The sequence below is a fragment of the Lynx rufus genome, unplaced genomic scaffold, assembly GCF_022079265.1.
Source record: "Lynx rufus isolate CCGP_SWC_20201006 ecotype Redwood Valley unplaced genomic scaffold, mLynRuf1.p SCAF_21, whole genome shotgun sequence".
Lineage (NCBI taxonomy): Eukaryota > Metazoa > Chordata > Mammalia > Carnivora > Felidae > Lynx > Lynx rufus.
Genome location: NW_025814836.1, coordinates 205,798 through 233,317, shown reverse-complemented (window position 1 = coordinate 233,317; position 27,520 = coordinate 205,798). Strand labels below are relative to the sequence as shown.

Here is a 27,520-nt window from a genome sequence, read left to right as displayed (position 1 = left end):
TGTGCATTGATTTTCTATCCTGCAGCTTTCCTGAATTCATGAATCAGTTCTAGCAGTTTTTGGGTGGAATCTTTTGGGTTTTCCATATAGAGTATCATGTCATCTGCTAAGAGTGAAAGTTTGACCTCCTCCTAGCCTATTTGGATGCCTTTTATTTCTTTGTGTTGTCTGATTGCAGAGGCTAAGACTTCCAGTACTGTGTTGAATAACAGTGGCGAGAGTGGACATCCTGTCTTGTTCCTGACCTTAGGGGGAAAGCTCTCAGTTTTTCCCCATTGAGGATATTAGCATTGGGTTGCTCATATATGGCTTTTATGATCTTGAGGTATGATTCTTCTATCCCTACTTTCTTGAGGGTTTTCATCAAGAAACGATGCTGTATTTTGTCAAATGCTTTCTCTGCATCTGTTGAGAAGATCATATGGTTCTTATCCTTTCTTTTATTGATGTGATGACTCACGTCTTTTACTGATGTGATGAATCACGTTAATTGTTTTGTCGATATTGAACCAGCCCTGCATCCCAGGTATAAATCCCACTTGGTCGAGGTGAATATTTTTAATGTATTGTTGGATCCGGTTGGCTAATATCTTGTGGAGGATTTTTGCATCCATGTTCACCAGGGAAATTTGTCTATAGTTCTCCGTTTTAGTGGGGTCTCTGTCTGGTTTTGGAATCAGGGTAATGCTGGCTTCAGAGACAGAGTTTGGAAGTTTTCCTTCCATTTCTATTTTTTGGAGAAGTTTCAAGAGAATAGGTGTTAACTCTTCCTTAAATGTTTGGTAGAATTCCCCTGGAAAGCCATCTGGCCCTGGAGTCTTGTTTTTTGGCAGATTTTTTATTACTAATTTGATTTCCTTAACTGGTTATGGGTCTTTTCAAATTTTCTATTTCTTCCTGTTTCAGTTTTGGTAGTGTATATGTTTCTACGAATTTGTCCATTTCTTCCAGATTGCCCATTTTGTTGGCATATAACTGCTCATAATATTCTCTCATTGTTTTTATTTCTGTTGTGTTGGTTGTGATTTCTCCTCTTTCATTCTTGATTTTACTTATTTGGGTCCTTTCCTTTTTCTAACTTGATCAAACTGGCTAGTGGTTTATCAATTTTGCTAATTCTTTCAAAGAACCAGCTTCTGGTTTCATTGATCTGTTCTACTGGGTTTTTTTTTGGTTTCAATAGCATTAATTTCTGCTCTAATCTTTATTATTTGCTGTCTTCTGCTGATCTTGGGTTTTATTTGCTGTTCTTTTTCCAGCTCTTTAAGGCATAAGGTTAGGTCATGTATCTGAGATCTTTCTTCCTTCTTTAGGAGAGCCTGGATTGCTATATACTTTCCTCTTATGACCGCCTTTGCTGCGTTCCAGAGGTTTTGGGTTGTGGTGTTATCATTTTCATTGGCTTCCATGAACTTTTTAATTTCCTCTTTAACTTCTTGGTTGGCCCATTCATTCTTCAGTAGGGTGTTCTTTAGTCTCCAAGTATTTGTTACCTTTCCAAATTTTTTCTTGTGGTTGATTTCGAGTTTCATAACGTTGTGGTCTGAAAATATGCACGGTATAATCTTGAGTAATATTTTTAAGTCATGAAAAGAATGATAAAACTTCCAGTTATTAAAAAATTGAAACCATACAGAACTCTGTGTGTGTGTGTATATATATAAATATATATATATATTATACATAACATATATAATACATATATTTTAAGTTTACTTATTTATTTTGAGAGAGAGAGAGTGTGCAAGCAGGGAAGGGGCAGAGAGAGAGGGAGAGAGAGAATCCCAAGCAGGCTTTGTGCTATCAGTGCAGAGCCCAATGCGGGGCTTGATCCCATGAACCATGAGTTCATGACCTAAGCCAAAACCAAGAGTCGGACACTTAACTGACTGAGCGACCCAGGCACCCCCAGAACTATATATATTAAAAGTGAAATTTCCTCAGTACTTCTGTGGTACTATATAGCCTTTTCTGTACATACACATAGTTTTCGTTTTTTTGTGTGTGTTCTTTTGGTAACATAATGAGATTATATTGCATATATCACTGTACCTATCCATTTGATGATTTTGGCTCATTTAAAGATCTTGGAGATATTTATATGTTGGCATACACAGTGTATATACACAAATTTTCCTTCATTCCTTTTTAATATCTGTATAGTGTTCCATAACATGGACATATTATAATTTATATAATCAGCTTATTAATTGACATTGTTGTTTCACATTTGTCACCACCATAGTCAATACTTTTGTTTCTATCTTTGTGCACATACTCAGGCTTATCATTCTGGAAGTGAGTTTGGGTTTAAATAATACCTTGAGTACCTATGCTCCAGCAATGTTCTAAGCCAGGGTTATTTTTCCTATAAAGGTCCAGAGAGTGAATATTTATCACAACTACCTCATTCCACTGTTGTAACATCAAAGCGGCATAGACAGTATATAATGAGAGTGTGGCTGTGTTTCAATAAAAGTTTAATTACAGAAACACCAGTGTGGCTAACTCTAGTTCTGGGTACTTTACATACTACGTATCCTTGCAGCCCTCAAATGTAGGTGCAGTTATTAGGCCCACTTTATGGATGAGAAAATTGACAAAGAGAAATGAAGTATGTGTCCAAGGTTATGTGCCTGGTAAGTAGCAGAGCCAGCATCTGACTGCATACATCAAGTTGAAAATGAGAAAGAAGCTGCCCCAAATACCTTCCCCAAAATGTTAGATCCTAGGACCTGACCCTCACACACACTTACTGAATCACTCGCTTATGATTCTTTTAAGGCAATATGCTTACTCAGCACTCCAGGAGCACTTGCCTTCCCACTCCTCAGATGGGCCAGTGTTCCCTTTGTCCCTCTCACTGTGTGATTGTGTCCTGGCTTTTGATTTGTGTTTCACTAGCATCACCTTATAGAGAGGTCAGCTCAGTGTCTGGGACCACCCAGCTACCCAGTGGTAGGAAAGACAGACTTGAGCAGGTGAGATCAAGCTGGGTCCTGGCAAGTCTGCTGCTTTGAGTTGTTGATGTCTGCTCCAATATCATTACATGAGCCCAGGTGGGCACATTGGTTGGCCTGCCTTGACTCATTTTCCTTCTTTGGAGTCATGGGGAAAGTACCTATTAGATTGTTATGAAAATCAAATGAAATAATACAGGAATAATTCTTGGCTGCATACTTTTCTGATTCAGCACACTGAATATATCCCACCACTCGTTTCTGGCCTGTCAGGTTTCTGTGGATAGGTCTGCTGCAAACGTGATCTGTCTTCCCTTGTAGGTTAGGGACTTTTTTTTACCCTGCTGCTTTCATGATTCTCTCCTTGCCTGAGTATTTTGTGAATTTGACTATGATATGCCTTGTTGATCGTTGGTTTTTGTTGAATCTAATGGGAGTCCTCTGTGCTTTCTGAATTTTGATGTCTGTGTCTTTCCCCAGGTTAGGAAAGTTTTCTGCTATGATTTGCTCACATAACCCTTCTACCCCTTTTTCTCTCCCTCCCTCCTCTGGGACCCCTATGATTCTGATGTTCCTTTTTAATAGGTCACTGATTTCTCTAATTCCCAAATCGTGCTCTTTTGCCTTAATCTCCCTCTTTTTCTCTGCTTCGTTATTCTCTATAAGTTTATCTCTATATTGCTGATTCTCTGTTCCGCCTCATCCATCCTTGCCGCTTCTGCATCCATCTGTGATTGCAGCTCAGTTACAACATTTTTAATTTCATTCTGGCTATTTTTTACTTCTTTTATCTCTGCAGAAAGGGATTCTAATTTATTTTTGACTGCAGCTAGTATTCTTATTATCATGATTCTGAATTCTGGCTCAGACATCTTGCTTCGTGTCTGTGTTAGTTAAATCTCTGGCTGTTGTTTCTTCACGCTCTTTCTTTTGGGATGAATTCCTTCATTTGGTCATTTTGAAGGGATAAAAGGACTTAATGAGGTAGAAAAATTGGAATTAAAAAAATTAAAGTTAAAAAAATATTAAAATTAAAAATCAAAAACACACCCACACAAAAGTCTAATAGATGATGCTAGATTCTAGGTGTGTTTTGGTCTGGGTGTAGAAAGTGGTTTGACAGATTAGAGAAACAAACAAAAAAAAACCAAAACAAATAAAAAAGGGGGGAAGGAAAGAAAAAAAAGGAAATCGTTTGGGAATTTGAAAAAATGAATACACTAAAGTAGACTAAAACACACAAAAGTAGAGAACAGTATAGAGAATAGTAGAAAATAGAGAATAGTAGAAAAAGTATAGAAAAATATTTTTAATAAAAATTAAAAAGAAATACGAATTTTTTCATTTTATGTATTTAAGAAAAAAGAAAAGAAATGAAAAAGAGAAAAAAGATAAAAAAGAAAAAAGGAAAAGGCAAAAAAAAGAAATCGCTTGAAAATTTGAAAAAGTGAATACACTATAGTACACTGAAATCAAATGATGGGAGTAAGATAGAATTTGAAAAAATTTACATAAAAGCAAAAAATATAGTAGTAACAATTAAATAAAAATATTTTTAAAAGAAAAAAGAAAAAGAAATTAAAAAAAGGAAATTGAAAATTTGAAAAGGTGAGTACACTGAAGTAGACTAAAATAAAATGATGGAAGTAAAGTATAATTTGAGAAAATTTACACAAAAGTAAAAAATACAGTAATAAAAATTAAACAGATATTTTTAATAAAAATTGAAAATAAAAATGAGTTTTTTCTCTTTCTGTAGTCAAGAAAAAGAAAAGAATTGTAAAAGAGAAAAAGGAAAAAGAGAGAGAAAAAAAACTGAGTAGATGAACCTGCTAACAGATTGAAGTAGGACTGAAATTGCTTTGTTTTCCTTTAGAGGTAGGTCAAAGTAGCTCTTTATAGTCCATAGATTAAGCCGGCAGTGAGGTTTGTGTTCCTGAAGAGCAAAATTGGCCCAGTTGGGTGGGGCTCAGTGCAACAGATCCGCTCTCCACTAGATGGTGCTGCTAGCCTACTGGGGTGGATTGCTGTAATGCTCATCAGTGCGCATGCGCGGGAGCGGTGAAAAATGGTGCCACCCAGTCTGTTCTCCCAGATCACCATCACGCACCAGTTATCCGTCTTCAGCTCTCATCCACTCCCCACTTTTCCACTCTCTGTGACCAGGCCCCGGGGAGTACCTCTCTCCCAAGTTTTGTCTCAGATGTGGTTGTTTTCTCTGGGTCCCTTACTTCTGAAGGACTGTGGCTTTGACCCGCTCCGCCCCTCTGTGGGAGGGTCTCACCAAGCGATGGCCGAATGAGCTATGGCCCGCTGGATCCTGCTATTGACGGTGACCCGAGACTGCAGCCAGCTGCCAGCCTGCCCCCCCAAAAAATCGCGAGACGGTGTAGCCTCAGTGTTTCAGGGACCATGGAAAATCACAACACATATCTGACACTAGGCTTCACCCTCAACAACCTTGTCCCAGCACCAGTGAATGTGTCTGCCTTCCGGGGTCTGCTGGGACCAGGTGGCTTCAACAGTCTCTACCAAATGTCCTTCCAGCAGTCAAACCGCTTTCCCCGTGTGGCCCAAGAACCTCCCGGACCCCACTCTGTTCCTGGGGATTCACCTTTCCCACCAGAGCACTGTCAGGTATCAAGCTGTGCAGTTGCAGCCTTTGCGCTCCCCTTGTTTACAGTCCTAATGGAATTTAAACCCTCTCCTTTCTCCTTTCTCCCTTTTTAGTTTAGTCCCTGCGGCCATTTCCAATTTTCCACTTTCTCTCCAGCTGCTTTTGGGGAGGGGTGATTTTCCTGTATGCTCCCCCTCTCCCCAGTCTCTGTCCTCTCTCCACCCGCAAAAGGGGTTCCCTATCTTGCTCCTCAAGTTCAGTTCTTTGTGTTACATACCTGCTGAATTCTGTGGTTCAGGTTGTGCAGATTGTTGTGTTAGTCTTCCAATTGGTTTTCTAGGTGTGTAGGATGATTTAGCGTTGGTCTGGCTGTTATTTTACGGATGCGAGACACACAAAAAGCTTCCATGCTGTTCTGCCATCTTGGCTCCTCTCCTATAATCAGTATTTTTAAACAGTTTCCCCAGATGGCTCCTTCTGCATAATAGTTTTGGAAATAACTATTTTCAAGACCACAAATATAAATTCTAAATTGTTCTGACTGTATGAACCTTTCCTGCCTCTCTCAAAGTTGTTCCATCTTTTAGGTTCTCTAAAGCATTACACTTTATTTATAGCAGTTATCACACTGAATCACAGTTTATCTGTTAACAATATAGTTTCCCACACTATACTGTGAGTTCTTCATATGAAGGAATAATATTTCTTGTTTTTTTTGTATTTTTAGTCTGACAATATATGATGAATAGCAAGAGCTCAATGAATTTAGTTAAATGCACATTTGAAACATCACAGTTCTAAAAAGAGCATGTGCCTTTCACTTGTGCCCATGATGAAAAACCTTATAATTCCCAATTCCAAATACTATAAAATTACCATCAATTAATCTGTCCAATATTCAGTTACAATTTGGGAGCTGGGGAAAATAGAATTTTTTAAAATTCTGGGAACACCTTTAAAACTTAAGCTTTCCTGGGGCGCCTCAGTGGCTCAGTCGGTTAAGCCTCTGACTTCAGCTCAGGTCATGATCTCCCCATCTGTGAGTCTGAGCCACAAGTTAGGCTCTGTGCTGACAGCTCGGAGCCTGGAGCCTGCTTCAGATTCTGTGTCTCCCTCTCTCTACCCTTCTCCCACTCACGCTCTCTCTCTCTCTCTCTCTCTGAAGAACATTAAAAAAACCCAAAACTTCATCTTTCCTAAACACTTCAGTCTCAAAAAAAAAAGAAAAAAAGAAAAAAAGAAAGAAAAACCCAGTGGAGTCAACAAACTATTACAACTAATACGTAAGTTCACCAAATGCTGGATGTAAGAACAATTTACAAAAACCAAGTGTTCCCACACACCAGTGATAAAACAAAAAAGACATCATTCACAGCAAAAATGATTAACACATGTAAAAATTAATAGTGATAATCTTTATAAAGAGAATTCCCAAACTGTCGGACAAAAAATTACAATTAATGTAGGTATTTTCAAAGTAAAGATATTAAATCTCTCCAAGCTAAAAATATAAATTCAATGCAATCCCAATAAAAATTCCAGCTGGATTTTTTTTTTGTAATTTTTTTAAATGGTTTTTATTTATTTTTGAAGGAGAGAGAGAGAGAGAGAGAGAGAGAATGTGCAGGGGAGGAGCAGAGAGAGAGGGAGACACAGAGTCTGAAGCAGGCTCCAGCTCTGAGCTGTCAGCACAGAGCCCAACACAGGGCTCGAACTCATGAACTGTGAGATCATGACCTGAGCCAAAGTCGGACGCTTAACCGACTGAGCCACCCAGGTGCCCCTCCAGCTGGATTTTTAAAAAGAACTGCTACTGCTTCTAAAATGCTTATGGAAGGGGTGGCTGGGTGGCTTATAGTCTGATAAGCATCCGACTTCAGCTCAGGGTATGACCTCATGGCTTGTGGGTTTGAGCCCCACATCAGGTTGTGTGCTGACAGTTCAGAGCCTAGAGCCTGTTTTGGATTCTGTGTCTCCCTCTCTCTCTGCTCTTCCTCCGATCACACACTGCACCTCTCTTTCTCTCTCTCAAAAATAAACATTAAAAAAAAAAAAAGATAAAAAGCTCCTTCAGTCTTGCCCCCTCTGTGAAGTGGCCACTGATATCCCTCTTGTTTTCTTTCGAGTTTCATGTCTTTCCTTCCCAACCGACCCTTCAGAGTCCTTTGTATGTCTAGATACTAATTCCTAGATTTAACATTGCAGTTGTTGTCTAGTTAATGTTTTTCATGGGATACTTCAAACAGAATCTGATTCTTTTTTTCAATTTTGTTGTACTCAGACCTGTAAATTGTTCATAATGTGGTTAGCACTGGGCCCGACGTGGGGCTCACATCCATGAACTGTGAGATCATGATCTGAGCTGAAGTCGGATTCTTAACTGAGTCACCCAGGCGACCCAAGGATGTTTTCATCTTGATGAGGTCCCAATAGTTCATTTTTGCTTTTGTTTCCCTTGCCTCCAGAGACATGTCAAGTAAGAAGTTGCTGCGGCTGCAGTCAAAGAGGTTGTTGCCTGTTTTCTCTAGCAGAATTTGATGGCTTCCTGCCTTACATTTCGAGTTCATTTTTGTGTATGGTGCAAGAAAGTGGTCCAGGCTCATTCTTCTGCATGTCACTGTCCAGGCTTTCCAACCCCATTTGCTGAAGAGACTGTCTTTTTTTTGCTACTGGATATTCTTTCCTGCTTTGTCAAACATTAGTTGGCGATACCTTTGTGAGTCCATTTCTGGGTTCTATATTCTGTTCCACTGGTCAGTGTGCCTGTTTTTGTGCCAGTAGCATACTGTCTTGATGATTACAGCTTTGTAATACAGCTTGTAGTCCAGAATTGTGATGCGTCCAGTTTTGTTTTTCTATTTCAACATTACTTTGGCTATTCAAGGTCTTTTCTGGTTCCATACAAATTTTAGAATTGTTCTAGCTTTTATCAAACTCAACACCCAAAAAACAAATAATCCATTTAAGAAATGGGCAAAACATGAATAGACACTTTTCCAAAAAAGTCATCCACAAAGCTAACAGACACATGAAAAGATGCTCTACGTCACTCATCATCAGGGAAATACAAACCAAAACCACAATGACATATCACCTCACACCTGTCAGAATGGCTAAAATTAACAACTCAGGAAACAACAGATGTTGGCAAGGATGCACAGAAAGGGGATTTTTTTTTTTTTTTGCATTGCTGTTGGAATGTAAACTGGTGCAGCCACTCTGGAAAACAGTATGGAGTTTTCTCAAAAAATTAAAAATAGACCTACGCGGTAATTTGCACTACAAGGAATTTATCCAAAGGATACAAAAATGCTGATCTGAAGGGGCACATGTACCCCAATGTTTATAGCTGCACTACTGACAACAGCCAAATTAGGGAAAGAACCCAAATGTCCATTGACTGATGAATGGATACAGAAGATGTGTGTGTGTGTATGTGTGTGTGTGTGCACGCATGTGTGTGTGTACACACATGCGCACACACAATTACTCAGCCATCAAAAAGAATTAAATCTGCCATTTGCAACAACATGGATGGAACCAGAGTGTATTATGCTAAGCAAAAATAAGATAAAAACAGAGGGAGACAAACCATAAGACACTCTTAAAATACAAAGGACACACTGAGGGTTGCTGCAGGGGCAGCAGGTGGCGGGGGGGGGGATGGGCTAAATGGGTAATGCACATTAGGGAGGGCACTTGAGATGCACACTGGCTGTTGTATGTAATTGATGGAACACTAAATTCTACTCCTGAAATTATTACTACAGTATATGTTAACTAACATGGATAAAACAAACAAACAAACAAAAAACTGAAGGAGCTGAGGAGCCACAAGTACTTATCCCAAGCAGTCAAATGCAAATGGAAACAAAAGTACCCCAAACCAGAGAGGTGGATCTTATCAAGCAGGGAGGAGATTGTGGGGGCCAGGTCCATAATGCACATGGCACTAGGTAGAGGGGGCAAAGGCAGCTCAAGACAGTCCACAGGGAAGTGATAATAGAAATGTGGTATTGCAAACTGCAGAAATCTATGTAGCAGTTAGGAGCGACAGAAGAGAGGTTCAAGAGTGACATGGACAGATTTAAATTAGAGGTAAATGAAAAGAGGAATAGAACAAAGCTTTGCACATGGGATAATACCAGTACATAATTTCAAAACAGAATATACCAATCAACAGAATATGTTTTATAGGAACCCAACATATGCGATAACACAGGTATCAAATACATTAGAACAGTGCCTACAACTGGGCTAGCAGAAAAAGGGAAAGGGAAGTGAGAATCAGAAATAGCAGAAGAGATGATATAAACCAAACTAAAAGTTCCTCCATGGACTAGGGATGATGATGTGCTCTGATAAAGGTCTAATACACAAGTTAAAAAGAAAAAATAAGCCAGAAAATCATTAGGATGCCAAATCAGCTTTAACTTCTTTGTCCATGTGGCAAGGTTCAAGTACAGTGAACAGAGTCTGGTTACATATCCCAAGCTTCATGGTTAGTGAAGGGGTTAGTTTCACAGTTACATGACCACAAAAAAAAACAATGTAACCAGGACTTTGTTTTCCTTACCTACAAAATGAGAAGTAATGAGAAGAAGTAATACAACTTAGAGAAGTAATACAACTCTGAGGTTGCTTCCACTTCTTTCTAGATTCTACCAATTCATAGTTCCTCACTAAAACTCAAAAAGCAGACATTCCAATTTAAAATTAAATTGTATAGATCTTTTCTCCTTTTATTTAGTTACTAACTAGCAAAGTCAACCCTTCTCTAATAAAAAAACATTTAGGACTATCTAAGTTCTCAGAACTATAAAAAAGGAACAGAATTTCACTCTAAATCCCTTTTCAACATTAATTTTGTAGTGCCACTTCTTAGACACTATAGAAGAAAGATCTACTAATGGTTTAAAAACATTTATGAGGACGGCAGAGCTTACCAATATCTTAAATCACACAGAACTGATCCCCAAAGATTGCCTGTCCTTCCAGAGAATTCTTGTATGAGAAAATGATGCCAGCATCTGAGAACACATGGTACCTTTCCAGCTGACACGAGGCCCCAATTTTCTGTTTTGATCTTGTTCTTCTAATGGTGTCCTGTCCACTTGAATCCCAGAGTCTTCTCTACTTAAGGGCTGTTGATCATCTTCGTCTTCACTTTCTTCAGACCAGTTCTGATTAAAAAGGGAAATACACCTACCCTTAGAGTGTGTAGTGACTAGAGCTGTCTAGATGATAAGATTAAGAAAATTTCAGAAGAAAAGCAAAACTAAACCAAATGACACTTTTTTCTAAATGTCTTGAAAGTTACTATTATAGCATGGAATTATTTTTGGTGGCAAAGCCCCCAAGAGTCACAGCTTCTTTTTTTTATTACATTTATTTATTTTTGAGAAACAGAGTGAGACAAAGTGTCAGCGGGGGAGGGGCAGAGAGAGAAGGAGACACAGAATCTGAAGCAGGCTCCAGGCTCTGAGCAAGCAGTCAGCACAGAGCCTGATGCGGGGCTCAAACCCAAGAACTGTGAGATAATGACTTGAGCCGAAGTCGGACGCTCAACCAACTGAGCCACCCAGGCGCCCCTAGAGTCACAGCTCCTTAAGGGATACTTACATTCATTCCATTCAACTTTCTAGTACTATTAATTCAGTGCAAAATCTTAATAAATCTTTAATAATAAACTAATTTAATGAAGAGTATTCCTGTTTTAGTTAAGTTGCTCTAGGGTGGAAGGAACCATAAAAATAATATATCACTTGGCATATATTTGTATTTACGATAGCTAACCTATTGCTACTTACTGGTGTGTCTACATTCGGACCAAGGGCAATTTCTTCACCTTCCATCAAGTATTTTCCCCAGTCAAAATCATCTTTCTTTTCTATAATGTAACAGAAGAAACTCATTAGTTTTATAAAAAATATGTAGGGGAAAAAACTCCCAAAGCTATAGGAAAAAAGTCTAATAAAACTCAAATAAAATACACTCAGAAAACAAAAGTTCAAAAATATCAAAATACTCAATAAATTGATATTCTAATACATTTTAAATTTTAACTTCATCTTCAAAAGTGATTTTTCTCTTTATATAATTGAAAGTAGTTTAACTGACAGTCAAAGTTTATATTTTATTTATTTATTTATTTTTTAAATTTATATTTTAAATGAGGATTTGCAATTGCAATTGTATCCAAAGTAATAGAATATTTTAGTTTCATAGATTTTTACAACTTTTTATAAAATCTCAATGCCTGACAATAAAACCAATTTCACTTTTGTTATATATTAAAGCATTTGGTAACATACCCACTTCTTTATCTCTTGGTGTTTCCACATAATTGCTGTTTGAAGGAGAATCAGACAGACACAGAAGAAGTGACAGTATTGAATAATGCACATCTGTCTTTAAAACAAAAAATAAAGAATATAAATCACTGAGGTTGTAAAGAGCTTTCAAAACTAGTTTAAGAAAAGTTAACCCCATGTCAGTTGTGTCCCCAATATTGTTCCTAGTTGGAGAAAACATGAATTATATCTAAATAAATCCTAATCTCTATATCTTTTTTATAGTTCAAATGTGTACATAAAAAGAATCTGTCAAAAATGCATTACCTGAATGCTAACAAGGAATTGTCAGAAAAACCTAAACTGAGGGAAATGCTACTAAATAACTGGCCTGTGTTCTTCAAAAATGTCAGGGTCAAGATAAAGAAAGGCTGAGGAACTATTCTAGATCAAAGGATACTGATTAGTGAACCTGAGCAAGGGGTACACTGGATCTCCTTTACTTTCTTCAAATTTTAAGTTTTTTTAAAACAAATTATTTTTAAAAAAGTATTTAAAAAGTTACCAAAAAATAAAAATACCCCCAAATATGTTAAAAGTCATAAACTGTGCTGGAAAGGAGAGAAAAGATGGGTTGAACTCAAGGAAGGTAAGTCTCTGATGTCTAAAGACCAGGTGAGCTCTTCCTATTGTATATTCTACATAAATCTTCCACAACTTAATGGGGTTACATCCAAATAAAGCCATTTTAAGTTGAAAAGACTGTAAGTTGAAAATGCATTTAATACATTCACCTAACCTACTGAACATCATAGATTGGCTATATCCCTCCTTTTTTTTAAGTAATCTCTACACCCAACATGAAGCTTGAACTCAGGACCCCAAGATCAAGATCCCATGCTCTACTGACTGAGCCAGTTACACACCCCATGCCTACCCTATCTTAAACATGCTCAGAACACTTAATCATTTTACACAAAGCCTACTTAATAATAAAGTGCTGGGGTGCCTGGGTGGCTCAGTCGGTTGGGTGTCTGACTCTTGATCTTGGCTCAGGTCTTGATTTCGGAGTCATGAGTTCAGGCCCCTGCAGTGGGCTCCATGCTGGATGTGAAGCCTACTTAACATAATAAAGTGCTGAATATCTCATGTAATTTATTGAATACTGAACTGAAGGCAAAAACCAGAATGGTTGTATGGATACAACCCAACAAGTAAGTGTATGTAAGTGTACTGGTTGTTTACCCTCATGAGCACCTATCTGACTGGGAGCTGTGGCTCAATGTCATTGCCCAGCATCACCAGTATCCTACTGCACATCACTAATCTGGGAAAAGAAAAAGTTCAAAATCTGAATCTTTAAAATTTTTAAAGTTTATTTATTTATTTTGAGAGAGAGAGAGAGAGAGAGAGGAAGAGAGAGGCAGGGAAGGGCAGAGAGAGGGGGGGAGAGAGAGAGAATCCCAAGCAGCTTCCACACTGTCAGTGTAGAGCCTGATGTGGGGCCTGAACTCACAAACTGCAAGATCATGACCAGAGCTGAAACCAAGAGTTGGATGCTTAACCAACTGAGCCACCCAGGTGCCCCTCAAAATATGAATCTCCACTGAATGCCAATTGCTTTTTTGTAAGTCAGGGACCATTTGTAGTACCTTATATATGTCTTCAGAGTGTTTATTATAATTATAATTAAATAACTTAAACTATCTGGGCAGTGATGATCATGTCTTGTTTATTCTGTGTTCCTACCACCTAGTATGATGCCAGGGACACAGTAAACATTTGCTGAACTTTCCTAGGAATGCTTAGGCAATATATCACTAATAAGACTGCAAAGAGCTGCCCTTTTTCTGATAATTTTTCACCTGCCTGGAAAGGCCTGAATTCCTTTACCGAGGAAAAGAATTTTTATTCCACAGAGAAAAGTGGTCTAAAATATAAATTACTTGAAAAAGAAATACCTCTCACTATATAAATCTGTTACTTAGTAATAATTGTTAACATCAGATTTTTTTTTTTTTTTTTGTGCACCTGAATAAGGTGAAAGTTACCAGTGGCAGAGGAAAGAAGTGTATGCAGTAAAATGGTACACATCAAACCCCTGTGGATCTCCCTACTTTGCTAAGGATCGGAGCATTGACCTGTTGTGGTGTAAGGATGCACAAAAGCAGCTCTTGGTCATGGGAAGAGGACCTGAATGATGCCATTTCCCTACTCCTTGTTCATTTTCTGAGTAACATCTATAAAGGAACTTTCCCTGAGAGAACTCAATTAATTGAGTTTATCACTGAACAATAAATTAGCAATTAGCACTAATGGCCAAAACGTAGCCTATCAACCAGCTGTATACCATGCTTTGACCACAATTACTAATTGTAATAAAGAAAAAGAAGACTGCTAAGAGTGAGGACTCTGGCACTTACATTTAGAAGATATGAACTATTTTACTTAAAAAGAATTTTTTTTTAACGTTTACTTATTTTTGGGACAGAGAGAGACACAGCGTGAACAGGGGAGGGTCAGAGAGACAGGAAGACACAGAATCTGAAACAGGCTCCAGGCTTTGAGCTGTCAGCACAGAGCCCGGTGCAGGGCTTGAACTCATGGACCATGAGATCATGATCTGAGCCAAAGTCAGACGTTTAACCGACTGAGCCACCCAGGTGCCCCAATTTTACTGAAGTTTAAAAATATAAGTTAACTTGTTCTTTTATGCCATCTCTTTACATAAGAGATGAAGATAAAGAGTTGGAACTCCATCAGCCACATGCCCCTAGTCTCTGTTTTCTGAAGCCATGCCCGGTCCCCACTACTCTGTAGAAAGTCAATGAACACATTTACATATACGATGAAAGAAGCAATCCAATGTGTTGTACATTATATCAGAGGTGGTCCTGAATCTCAAATTTAGGAATAACATATACTCTACTTTCACATTCTTTGAAACTCAAAGCTACGAAGAATTAAGAATTTATAGTTCCAGTGGGGTTTTAAAAGTAGGTCAAAGTCTTTGCTTATTTTTCCAACAATAACTAATTCCAAATTCTCTTTTGCCAAATATCAAGAGCCTGGAGGATGGTAAACTGCCATTTACTGAGTAACTCCCATGAATACTATATATCTCTATTTATAATAGATAGTGAAGTTAGAGATTCACTTCTGGCATGACTGGAGGCACATGGTCTTCAAATCCTCTCCTCTAAAAGTAACTAAAAGCTAGACAAAATTGCCAGACAACCATTTCAGTGCTCTCAATGGACTATGGGAATACAAATGCTGAGAGGAATTAATCCATGAAAATGATCTCAGGGAAGAACTATGTGAGTTTGTGGCATATTTGCTATTTCACTCCTTCTAGTTCTATCACAGTTGTAGTTTAACCAGGATAGACAGGAAGTGAAAACCAGCAGCTTTGCTGTTGTTAATGGAAAAGTCTAACTGGAATCAAAGAGCTGTCAGCTAAAGTGCTAAATGCAGTAGCAAGTGAAGTGGGGAGTCAGTGGTTGTAGGCCTCTGTGGGGCGAGTAGCCAACCAGCAGAACAGTTGAGGGTTTATTAGGGAAATCCTGAGGCAAGACAGACAAAGGGGCATGTTAAGCTCTTCATGTCTTGGGTTGACTACAGGTTGTGCTGTACATAGCAGAGACTGGAGTGGACCCAAACCACCTATACATTCTTGGCTGATGGAGCACGAATTCATGCAACGAGATGAGAGACAACTAACACAAAATATAAGCCAGGCCTTAAGTATGAGTGTACTTCTCAGACCACACACAAATAAATCAGACTAACACCCAAAGATCATTTAATATAACACATCATATGTTATGAACTAAAAGTTTGTCCCCCTCAAATTCGTATGTTGAAACTCTAACCCCTGGTGTGATGATATTTGCAGATGGGGCTTTCGGGAGGTAATTAGTTCATAAGAAGACCTGGTCTAATGGGATAAGAAGAGATGTCAGAGAGCTCTCTCTGCCATGTGAGGACACAGGGAGAAGGTGGCCATCTATGAGCCAGGAAGAGAGTCATAATGAGCAAATCAATCAGTCAGCACCTTATTCTTAGTCCTCCCAGACTCCAGAACCATGAGAAAATAATTTTTTTGTTTTTTAAGCCACCCAGTCTGTGGCATTTTGTTATGGCAGACTGAGCTAAGACCTCATGTTAATATAACACAAAGCCAAAAACATAAGATTATCTGAAAGGTGCAGAAAGAAATTTGACAATATCCAAAGCTTAATCATGATAAAAACTCTCAACAGACTAAGAATAAAAAAGAACATCTCTGAAATGATAAAGGGTATCTGTGAAAAACCTACAATTAACATCATAATTAAGGGTTAAAACTGAAGCTTTTCCTCTAAGACTGGGAACAAGGCAAAGATATCCATTCTATTTATCACTGTATTGGAGCTTCCAGCCAGTGCAAAAAGCCAAAAAACACTTCACATTGGAAAGGAAGAAGTTAAACTGTTTTTGGAAACGACATGACCCTAACATAGAAAATACTAAGGAATCCAGACGACAATTACTGGAATAAATGAGTTTAGCAAGTCTAAATACACAAAAAAATATAAAAGTGAATTAACATTTTAATATGCTAGCAATAAGCAAACTGCAAATGAAATTAAGACGACAATTCCATTCATAACACCATCAAATAGAAGAAAATATTTAGAATAAATGTAAAAGAAATGAAGGATTTGTACATGGAAAAAAACTGCTGATAAAAATGAAAGATGATATGAATAAATGGAGAGTTCATGTTCATGGATTAGAAGACTTAGTATTGATAAGACCATGTAGTAGTCTTATGGTAGCCTTTCTAAAGGCTGCCATAAGAAAATACCACAAACTGCATGGCTTGAAACAAACGGAATTTATTTTCTCTCAGTTCTGGGAGCTAGAAGTCTAAAATAAAGCTGTCAGCAAAGCCACGCTCAATCTGAATGCTTGAGGGAAGAATTTTTCCCTGGATAGAACTTGGACTATCTTTTCTGGGGATGTAATTCAACCAATGATGGCACTACTTCCCAAAATGATCTACTGATTCAATGCAATCCCTGCCAAAATCCTAGAAGGTGTTCTGTAGAAATTTAGCTGGTCCTGAAATGTGCATGGAAATTCAAAGGGTCTAGAATATACAAAACAGTTTTGAAAAAGAAAAAAGTTGTAGTACTTATATTACCTGATTCTGAAACTCCTATAAAGCTACGGTAATAAACACATTATGGTATTTGTGTAAGGATAGGCATATAAATTAATGAAACAATTCAGAGTCTAGAAATAAATCCTTACATTTATGTTCAATTTGTTTTTGACAAAGTTGCCAAGACAATTCAATAGGTAAATAGTCTTTTCAACAAATGGTGAAGGGACAATTGAATATCTGAAGGTAAAAAAACAAAAACAAAAAAAAACGTTTAACTTAGATCCTTTCCTCGCAATATATACAACAATTAACTCATAAGGGATTATAAATCGAAATACAAGTGCTTAAACTGCTAGAAAAAAACAGAGGAGAAAAGCCTTTAGCTTTGGGATAGGCAAAGAGTTCTTAGACATGACACCAAAAGCACAGGTTATAAAAGAAAAAAATAGATAAAATGAACTTCATTAAAACAAAAAACTTTTTAAATTTTTTTTTCAACGTTTATTTATTTTTGGGACAGAGAGAGACAGAGCATGAACGGGGGAGGGGCAGAGAGAGAGGGAGACACAGAATTGGAAACAGGCTCCAGGCTCTGAGCCATCAGCCCAGAGCCTGACGCAGGGCTCGAACTCCCGGACCGCAAGATCGTGACCTGGCTGAAGTTGGACGCTTAACCGACTGTGCCACCCAGGCGCCCCGAAAAAACTTTTTAAACTTCAAAAAAACACCACTAAAAAAATGACAAGACAAGCTAGGAACTAGAATATTTGTAAACCATTTTTCTGATGAAGAACTTGTGTAGGAAAGAAACAATGATGACTCAGTAAGAAGACAATCATTTAAAAACAGAAAAAAACTTTAACAGACATTACAGAAGACATAAAAATGCTCAACCTTTAGTCATTAGGGAAATGTAAATCAAAACCAGAACAGTGTATTACTACATATTTTGTATGATGTCTATACTATAAAAGATAGATAAAAACAAGTGTTGGCAAGAATGTGGAGAAACTGGAACCCTTATACATTGCTTGGGGGAATATAAATGATATAGCCACTTTGGGAAATAATTTGGTTAAACCTAAGCTTACCATATAACCCAGCAATTCTACTCCTAGAAATGTGTCCAAAAAGAGTGAAGACTTATGTTCACACACAGCTTCTATAAGAATGTTCATAGCAGTTCACTATTCATGCTAACCAAAAACTGGCAACAATCTAAATGTCATCCACTGGTACATAAGTAAAATGTGGCTTATCCATACAATGAATACTATTTAGCAATTAAAATAGAAGATGAACACATGCTACAACATGGATGAAACTTCAAAACATCATGAAAGAAGCACACAAAAATTATATACTTTGTGAACTCATTTATATGAAATATCCAAGAAAGGCAACTTTATAAATAGAGCAAACAGATTAGCAGCTGCCTGGAGTTGGGGTGGGAGCAGGCACTGACTGCAAATGGGCTTGAGGGAAACTTTTGGGGTAATGGAAATGTTCTAAAACTGGATTGTAGTTGCACAACTACATATTTACTAAAACTGGTGAAATGTATATCCACAGTAGATAGATTTTATGGTATGTTGTTATATACTGATAAAACTAAAAAAAAAAAGTATGAAGTTCGGAAATTAAGATGGTGGAGAAGTAAATCGACCCTGGGCTTTCCTAGTCCCTCAAACACAGCTGTACTGAGATCAGATCACTTTCTGAAACACCTAGGAAATTAATCTGTGGAGTGGCAAAACGATCTCCATTGTTGGAGGGAGACAGCGAGGCAGGTGCAAGGTACATGAAGTGAACTGGGTGAGACAAAAACAGTGGTGCCATGGAGGGGAGGGAACCCTTTCTGTGGAGAGACAAAAGGGCAAGAAAAAGGGGATGAGAGAGTGTGGCACTCATTTGCACAGGAGAAAAGCCTCTCTGGACCATGGGCCGGGGAATAAGAAGTACTGAGTGTAGCAGGTTTTTTTGCAAACGGTGTTTGGAGCTTAAACTCTGAGGTTTTGGAAGTGTGCAACTTACTCCAGAGTGGAGCTGTGGCATGAGCTACTGGGGAGAAGGAGGACACTGGTGCTGGAGTGCATAGCGTAGTGTAGGGATCTCAGGGGCATACTGATAGAGAACATTCTCCTTCCTAGAGTACTTTTGGAAGAGGGTACATTGCCTCCCCAAAGACAAAAGACCCTGCAGGTGCCAGCAAAAGGTCTTTAATCAGCAGGGGACAGAGATGCACCCAGAGAGAATAACCTTTGCTGCTTTTAGTGGTGCTACACCATAGATTCCACACACTGTGCAGGCCTGGGACTGTTTTTCAGAGACAAAAGAGTTTAGACAGAGTAGAGGGGCACTACTCCAGGGAGGGCATGGGTCAGCATGGTTGCATGTCCTTTAAGACTTCAAGTTTTGAATCCCAGCTGCATAAGTTTGAACTCCCAAAGAAAAGATGCAGGAGAGTTGTGGTACAGGGCAAGCTGACTGCCCTCACTCACTGTTCTGTGAGGGTTGCCTGACCAGTGTGGGGTGTGCAATTCTCTGTCCAGTGATGAAGGATTGGGGTAGTGCCATTTTCCCCACATACCAACACAGTATGACTTTGGAGAGCAACACAGCAGCCTCCAGTGGAGGCGGGCCATACCTACAACAAACCTCGCCCCCCCTGTGCCTGGCAACTGCTTATTTACTCAGGCAAGACTAACTCTGAACCAAGGCAGTGGCTCAGGCTCTCCTCTAGAAGAACAGCACAGCCAGGACCCTGCATGCACCAAGTATACTGAAAACTGAATGCTTCAAAATGACAACTGCAGTTCCGGTGGAAACAGGGCCAGGCTTAATATTTTTCTTTCTTCTTTTTTTGTTTTGGAATCAAGGTCATAGTTTCTTATTTATTTTTTTCATTTCCTTTTCTCTCTCTTTTTTCTTTTTCAACATTACTTTGGCTATTTGGGGTCTTTTGTGGTTCCATACAAATTTTAGAATTGTTTTTCTAGCTCTGTGAAGAATGCTGGTATTGTTTTGACAGGAATTGCATTGAATGGTGTTGGGCAGTATAGACATTTTAACAATACAGTATGTGTTCTTCCAATACATGGGCATTAAATGTTTTTTCATTTCTTTGAGTCTTCTTCAGTTTCTTTCAGAAGTGTTCTACAGATTTCATATAGATCTTTCACCTCTTTGGTTAGGTTTATTCCTAGGTATCTTATGGGTTTTGGTGCAATTGTAAATGGGTAACTTATAAATGGGATACATAAAAAATAAATGCAAAATGGATTAAAGACCTAAATGTAAGACAGGAAACCATCAAAATCCTACAGGAGAAACAGGCAGCAAACTCTGTGCCTTCAGCTATGGCAACTTACTAGACAGGTCTCTGTAGACAAGGGAAACAAGCAAAAATGAACTATTGGAATCTTACGAAGATAAAAAGCTTCTGCACAGTGAAGCTATCAACAAAGCTGAAAGGCAACTGACGGAAAGGGAGAAGATATTTGCAAATGACATACTGGAGAAAGGGTTAATATCCAAAGTCTATAAGGAACTTATCAAACTCAGTATCCAAAAAACAATCCTGTGAAGAAATGGGCAGAAGACATGAATAAACACTTCCAAAGAAGACATCCAGATGGCTAATAGACACATGAAAAGATGCCTAGCATCACTCATCATAGGGAAATACAAATCAAAACCACAATGAAAAGACACATATCAAAAAAAATCACAAATCAAAACCTCACACCTGTCAGAATGGCTAAAATTAACAACACACACAACAGATGTTGGTGAGGATGTGGAGAAAGGGGAACGCTTTTGCACTGCTGGTAGGAATGCAAACTGGTGCAGCCACTCTAGAAAACAGTATGGAAGTGCCTCAAACAATTAAACATAGAACTTCCATACAGCCCAGCAATTGCACTACTAGGTATTTATTAAAAGGATACAAAAATGCTGACTCAAAGGGGCACATGCACCCCAATGTTTATAGCATTGCTATCTACAATAGCCAAATTATGGAAAAAGCCCAAATATCCATCAACAGATAATACAGATGATGTGGTATATATATATACAATGGAATTATTACTCAGCGATCAAAAAGAATGAAATCTTGTCAACTGCAACAACATGGATGGAACTAGAAGAGGGTATTATGCTAAGTGAAATAAGTCAGAGAAAGACAGATAAATGATTTCACTCATATGTGGAATTTAAAAAACAAAACAGATGAGCACAGGGGAAGGGAAGCATAAATAAGATAAAAACAGAAAGGGAGGCAAACCATAAGAGACTCTTAATTACAGACTCAAGAGTCTACAACATTGCTACACTATAACAGGTGTGTGGAAGATGCCACAGCAAGGGGGAAAATGGCAACCAATTCTGGATGTAGGTGGCACAAGAGTCGAGGACAGACAGGGAGAGGATAGGATTGTACAGATTTCTTTCTTCCACACATATTTATTGTCTACACTGTTCCAGGTGACTGAGAATAAATCAGATACAGAACCCTAAACTTGTAAAACTCACATGGGAAAGGGGGAAATATGAAAGAAACAATAACGAACGTAATAACATACTGCAATACATAGTATCAATAGAGACAACACTTGGATTTAATATTAAAGGATGAAATTTCTCAGGCAGGAGAGAAGGGGAAGGGCAGTTCAAGTACAGGACATAGGACGTGCCACAGCAAAGCAAAGGGAATGTGGTCCCCCTGTGCTCAAGGAATGTACAGAAAAATCACAGGATATGACAATGAAAAGGTCAAAGCAGGAATCAGAAGTGACACTCACTGTTTTATTTAATTGTTTTGTACAACACAAGTTTTCACTGGTTCAAAGGAGACTGAGATTAAGGCATTTGTCTTGCCAAAATGAGTATAGTAATAGTACCTACTGAACATGGTCTTTATGGAACTAACAGGGCCTGGCATGCAGTAAGTGCTGTAATAATGCTTGCCATTTTTTTTTTATTAGTACTATGCTGTCATAAGGTCTAAATTATTAAATTCTATAGTCTAACCAGAAAGTTGTATAAATAAATCGAGAAAAGATTTGCCGCCTCCTCTTTCAAAATGGTCCTTGCAGAAATAATACACACGAGTGTATTCCACACAATACCCACAAGTGTTCCTTTTTTTGTTTTGTTTTTGTTTTTTGGAATTGCTCCTTTTTTATTTTCAGAGGATTTAATTCATTGACATCTATTTGGAAAATTATGCCAATTATTTAAAAAATATTTTCTTTTTTTTAAATTTTATTTTTTAAAATTTACATCCAAATTAGTTAGCATATAGTGCAACAATGATTTCAGGAGTAGATTCCTTAGTGCCCCTTACCCATTTAGCCCATCCCTCCTCCCACAACCCCTCCAGTAACCCTCAGTTTGTTCTCCATACTTATGAGCCTTTTCTGTTTTGTCCCCCTCCCTGTTTTTATATTATTTTTGTTTCCCTTCCCTTATGTTCATCTGTTTTGTCTCTTAAAGTCCTCATATGAGTGAAGTCATATGATTTTTGTCTTTCTCTGGCTGGCTAATTTCAATGAGCATAATACCCTCCAGTTCCATCCATGTAGTTGCAAATGGCAAGATTTCATTCTTTTTGATTGCTGAGTAATACTCCATTGTATATATATACCACATCTTTATCCATTCATCCATTGATGGGCATTTGGGCTCTTTCCATACTTTGGCTATTGTTGATAGTGCTGCTATAAACATGGGGGTGCATGTGTCCCTTCAAAACAGCACACCTGTATCCCATGGATAAATGCCTAGTAGTGCAACTGCTGGGTTGCAGGGTAGTTATATGTTTAGTTTTTTGAGGAACCTCCATACTGTTTTCCAGAGTGGCTGCACCAGCTTGCATTCCCACCAACAACGCAAAAGAGATCCTCTTTCTCTGCATCCTTGCCAACATCTGTTGTTGCCTGAGTTGTTAATGTTAGCCATTCTGACAGGTGTAAGGTGGTATCTCATTGTGGTTTTGATTTGTATTTCCCTACACACAAGTGTTCCTAACTCTCAGGGCATGGATTCAGAACACTGCAGCAATTTTTTCCAGAAATACTTTTATAGCCTTTCCTTAAACCGATAGTTTCAAAAATTTTTTAAAGCTCTCTTCCTTACAAAGAAGAAAGCTCTCTTCCTTACCACTTCCCACAGTGTAGACAAAGGTAAAACCTAACAATTACAGAATATCTCACAGAAATTATTGTGAAGATGAGTTAATGTATTTGCATAATAAAGGGTTTACTCAGGAAGCCTGAGTTGCCCAAACTCTGAATATCTCAAAGGTCTCAGGACAACTCGCCCTTGACTAGCTCCTGAGAGCATGAGTGGGACAGAAAGAGAGGGAGATACAGAATCTGAAACAGGCTCCAGGGTCTGAGCTGTCAGCACAGAGCCTGATGTGGGGCTCGAACTCATGAGCTGTGAGATCATGACCTGAGCCGAAGATGGATGCTCAACTGTCTGAGCCACCCGGGCGCCCCTGTGAATGTATTTTCTTATGCTTGAGGTCCTTGATTTGAAGTCTGGGGGAGGCTGGAGACTGAGGAACTAAGATCAGCCACATGTGCATTGCACATCCACGTGACTGACCCTCAACAAAAATGCTAGACACCAAGGCTCAGATGGGCTTCCTTCGTTTGCAACACTTTGCATGTGCTGTCATACATTATCACTGGGAGAATTAAGTGCATCCTCATACAACTCTTATGGGAAGGCATACCTAGAAGCTTATTCTTGGTTTCTTCTGGACTTTATCCTATGTATCTTTTTTCTTTGCTCAGTTTAAATCTGTATTCTCTTACTGTAATAAACTGTTACCAGTGAGGATAACAGCGTTTTTAAAGTTTTGTGAATCCTTCCAGTGAATCACCAAGTCTAAGGGTGATCTTAGGAACCCACGATTGAATGTGAATGTGCTGAGGACAGCACCTGGCATCTAGTAGGCATTACATAGGTAGTTATTATTACCAAGTGCTGAAAAGCCATTTAAAATTTTAAGACAGCCAGACAGTGTTATTATTTGTGCCAATCTCTGATCTCAATCTCCACAGTAGGTTGGGCTAAGAAGATGATTACACAAGAACATGCTTTTTCCTGGATCACAAGCCTGAGGCACACTGGGTTTGATGACAATGCTTAAGTCAATTTCCAGAAGACTCTGCTCCAATCATAATTGTAAAATAAATGTTTAAATAGTAACAGAAACAAGTTGATGATAACAGATTAGAAATGGTAAAATATAAAAGAGATCTCACAATATAATGCATACCTTTATTTCCTTTATGCTCAGAAGAGATGCATTTAGAAATTCCTCAGTTAATCTCTTCCAACTAGCAGCTTTGCTGAGATCAGAATGAATGATGAATTTTTCATAAATTCTAAAATATATTTAAAAGTAAACTGATAGTTATAAACTTACATTAATAGAAAGATTTATAAGAAAATGCATATATTTTTTAATATGTACATATATATGAAACTAACTTACCCTTCTATTGTTTTTTCTACTTTGTGGCTGTTAACATCCAAGAAATGATGAAATCTAAAAGAGAAAATGTAATTTTTAGGTGAACCTTGTCATATAGCTAAGTAGACCAGTCTCAGAGCCCTCTATATCCCCATAGTCACCCTATATTCGGCAATATATTTCCAGGAGTGCACCTCTCTCCCTGTATCACCTCTACCATCCAGGCAAACAGCCACTGCATCTCAGAAACTCCTCAAGCACAGGTCATCCTTAGCCTCCTTTGTCCTCTGATTCCTTCATCTTCCCATAATGCCTTGTATCTAAGTCAGTATAGCACATTCTATAGCAGGGGTTCCTAATCTTTTTATGCCATAGTGAAGCCCAGTGAAGCTTAGGCTTTATGAATTTATGAAACATTACTTCTCAAAGTAATGTTTAAAAAAATTTTTTAATGTTTGTTTATTCTTGAGAGAGAGAGAGAGAGAGAGAGAGAGAGGGAGACAGCACAAGAGGGGGAGGGGCGGGGAGTGGGGGGAGAGACAGAATTTGAAGCAGGCTCCAGGCCCTGAGCTGTCAGCACAGAGCCTGACACGGGGCTTGAACTCACAAACTGCAAGATCATGGCCTGAGCCAAAGTTGGATGCTTAACCAACTCAGCCACCCAGGTACCAGTGAGATGAAATACAAAAAAACCCAAGCCTACTGAAATATGGTTGTGAAGTACCTTTTAAAGTTTGTGATATAATAAGAGACATTTATTAAAGCATTAAATAACGAGATCTAGCAATGGATCCACAATTATCAGTAAAGCAACAGCAAAAAATATTTGAAAATATCTGCCACAACTTTATGATGTGAACTATGTGATTTCTACCTGTGACACAGTCCTAGGTAAATTATTATTGCTTGTTGCTTTTATTTGTAATTTGAGGAAATGCCAGTTTTTAGTTAGAGGTTAGTGTAATTTTTTCTTGTCCAAGTTCTTAACACCTGAATTCTACAGGCTCTCAGATTAAAAATTCCAATTCTATATCATATGTAGACCTGTCTTCCTTTAGGATAGAGGCTATATTTCACTCATCTCTGAATTTCTAGGGCCTAGAACATGGCCACAATTTAAAAAAGAAAAAAAAAAAAAAGCAAACATGGGACACCTGGGTGGCTCAGTCAGTCAAGTATCTGACTTCCATCTCACGGTTCATGAGTTTGAGCCCTGCATGGGGCTCTCTGCTGTCAGTCCAGAGGCCACTTCAGATCCTCTGTTACCACCCCCATCCCCTCGCTGCCCCTCCCCCACTCATTCTTTTTCTCTTTCTCAAAAATAAACAGACTTTTAAAAAAGCAAACATGTATTGTTCATTTTTCTCATGGATTAAAGCATCATATAGCTCATTCAACTCACTTTCTAATTTTTAGTATCAAAGACAACAATCTGTATTTAAAAGAAATAATTTACACCACTAAAAATATATATCTAATTCTATTCCAGTAAATGGCTGAATAGAGAACATCCCTTTATCACTTAGTTTCTCAATGTGAGACAGTAACTTCTAATGTCTCTCTTAAGTCTAAAATGATGTCCAGCTACCTACTGCCATTGACATATTAACTAATAGAGAAATTATTTGGGGTACAGCACTTAAATTTCTCTCTTATATGACCTATTCAGACATTGTTATATTTATAGGTTACACTTAAGAACTGAACTCATTATTTCAGAAACTTGGCAGGCTTTTAGACTCATTGTCTGTTCTCATTATAAACCAAGCAGGCACTGTATGTATGATTAAGGTTGATGATCAAGAATACAGAAACTGAAAAACCATTTCTATTGAAATTAAACAGGCAAATATTAACATGGATGGACATCCTTTTAGTAATAATTCTATTATAGGTAATGATCATAACAGTACTGTCTAATTTACATCTTCCATAAATAAAAATAGGAGCTCTGACTTCATAAATCTCAAGAAATTACATGAGACACTGTATTAGAAATTGTATTATATGGTGGCTTAGTGTACTATGTGCCAGGAACTATTCCAAGTGTTGGGATAAGAAATGAACAAAACAAACCATTATCCCTACCCTCATGGAACTTACATTTTAGCTGGAAGGAGGGGTGGAGGAGACAAACAGTAAACAACATACAAGTTATCCAGTGTACTATGCTGTGCGTTTCGAAAAGAGAAAAAAAAACACAAGACCAAGGTAAGAGAGATCTGGAGAGGCTCAATAAGGGCTAGGGAGTAAGAATACAGTGTTAAGTAGGGTCTGACCATTATTTTGCTCTAAAACTTCATTTACCTACTCATTCAAAAACTGTTTGCTGCGCAGTGCACCGCGCTAAGCGCAGTGAGTGGAAGAAGGAACATGAGAGACACAAACCCCTTCCCCAAAAGTGCGCTTCTAAGGGTAAGGCCGACCCATAACAAGCCAAAACCCACTGTTTCATTATGCGTTTGTCACACGCGACAGGGATCCAAAGGACACTAGAGCACCAAGCTGCTGGAGAGGCAGCGCGCACGACGGTCGGAAACCCGGCCGCGCTCCCGGATACCCCTTGACCCATTCCTGTTCCCAGCCTCGGCCTCGGAGCCGCACCCCACACCTGAAGTTGGACCAGGCAAAGTGCAGGGCGAGCTGGAAGTTGGGGTCCGCCTCATCCTGAAGGCCAGCCACATGGCGAATGAGCTCGCGAACGTCGCGCTCCTGCTGTGGGTCCAGTTGGCTCCAAGACGGCGCGGGCCGGAACATACTGCTCTAACTTCCACAACGACGCCCTTCCGTGAGGTTGTTCCTGCTCTCGCGAGAGTTCACGCTCCCACCGCTTTGCTCCTCGGAGAGGTTCCGGCCGCTGTCGCGAGAGTTCGAATTCCAGCTCCTGCCCGGTTGTGTCCGTGCTGATTCTTGTAGGACGCTCTTGCGTGCGTTTTCCAGTTTCACCTTGAGTACATTTAGGAGCGTCCTCAAAGAAATAGCCGTTACTGTTAGTCAGATTAA

At 38.6% G+C, this 27,520-nt stretch overlaps 1 protein-coding gene across 11 annotated transcripts in view; it reads right to left on the bottom strand.

The window, feature by feature from the left end:
* TUBGCP5 (tubulin gamma complex associated protein 5) overlaps window positions 1–27,284 on the bottom strand; it is a 65,665-nt gene extending 38,381 nt beyond the window's left edge. For 10 of the 11 annotated variants that reach the window (XR_006963401.1, XM_047086592.1, XM_047086600.1 and 7 more), the window contains exons 1-6: window positions 27,129–27,284; window positions 24,539–24,592; window positions 24,320–24,428; window positions 11,892–11,988; window positions 11,388–11,467; window positions 10,625–10,760 (exon numbers count right to left, since the gene is read on the bottom strand). Coding sequence is in view for 10 of the 11 variants with exons in the window: in XM_047086592.1 (XP_046942548.1) it covers window positions 10,625–10,760; window positions 11,388–11,467; window positions 11,892–11,988; window positions 24,320–24,428; window positions 24,539–24,592; window positions 27,129–27,274 (622 nt within the window). In the remaining variant the exon portion in view is untranslated. Of the gene's footprint in view, window positions 1–10,624; window positions 10,761–11,387; window positions 11,468–11,891; window positions 11,989–24,319; window positions 24,429–24,538; window positions 24,593–27,128 lie in introns of those variants that run through there. The other variant, XM_047086602.1, reaches the window with a different exon arrangement.
* Between the last annotated feature and the right edge of the window lie 236 nt (window positions 27,285–27,520).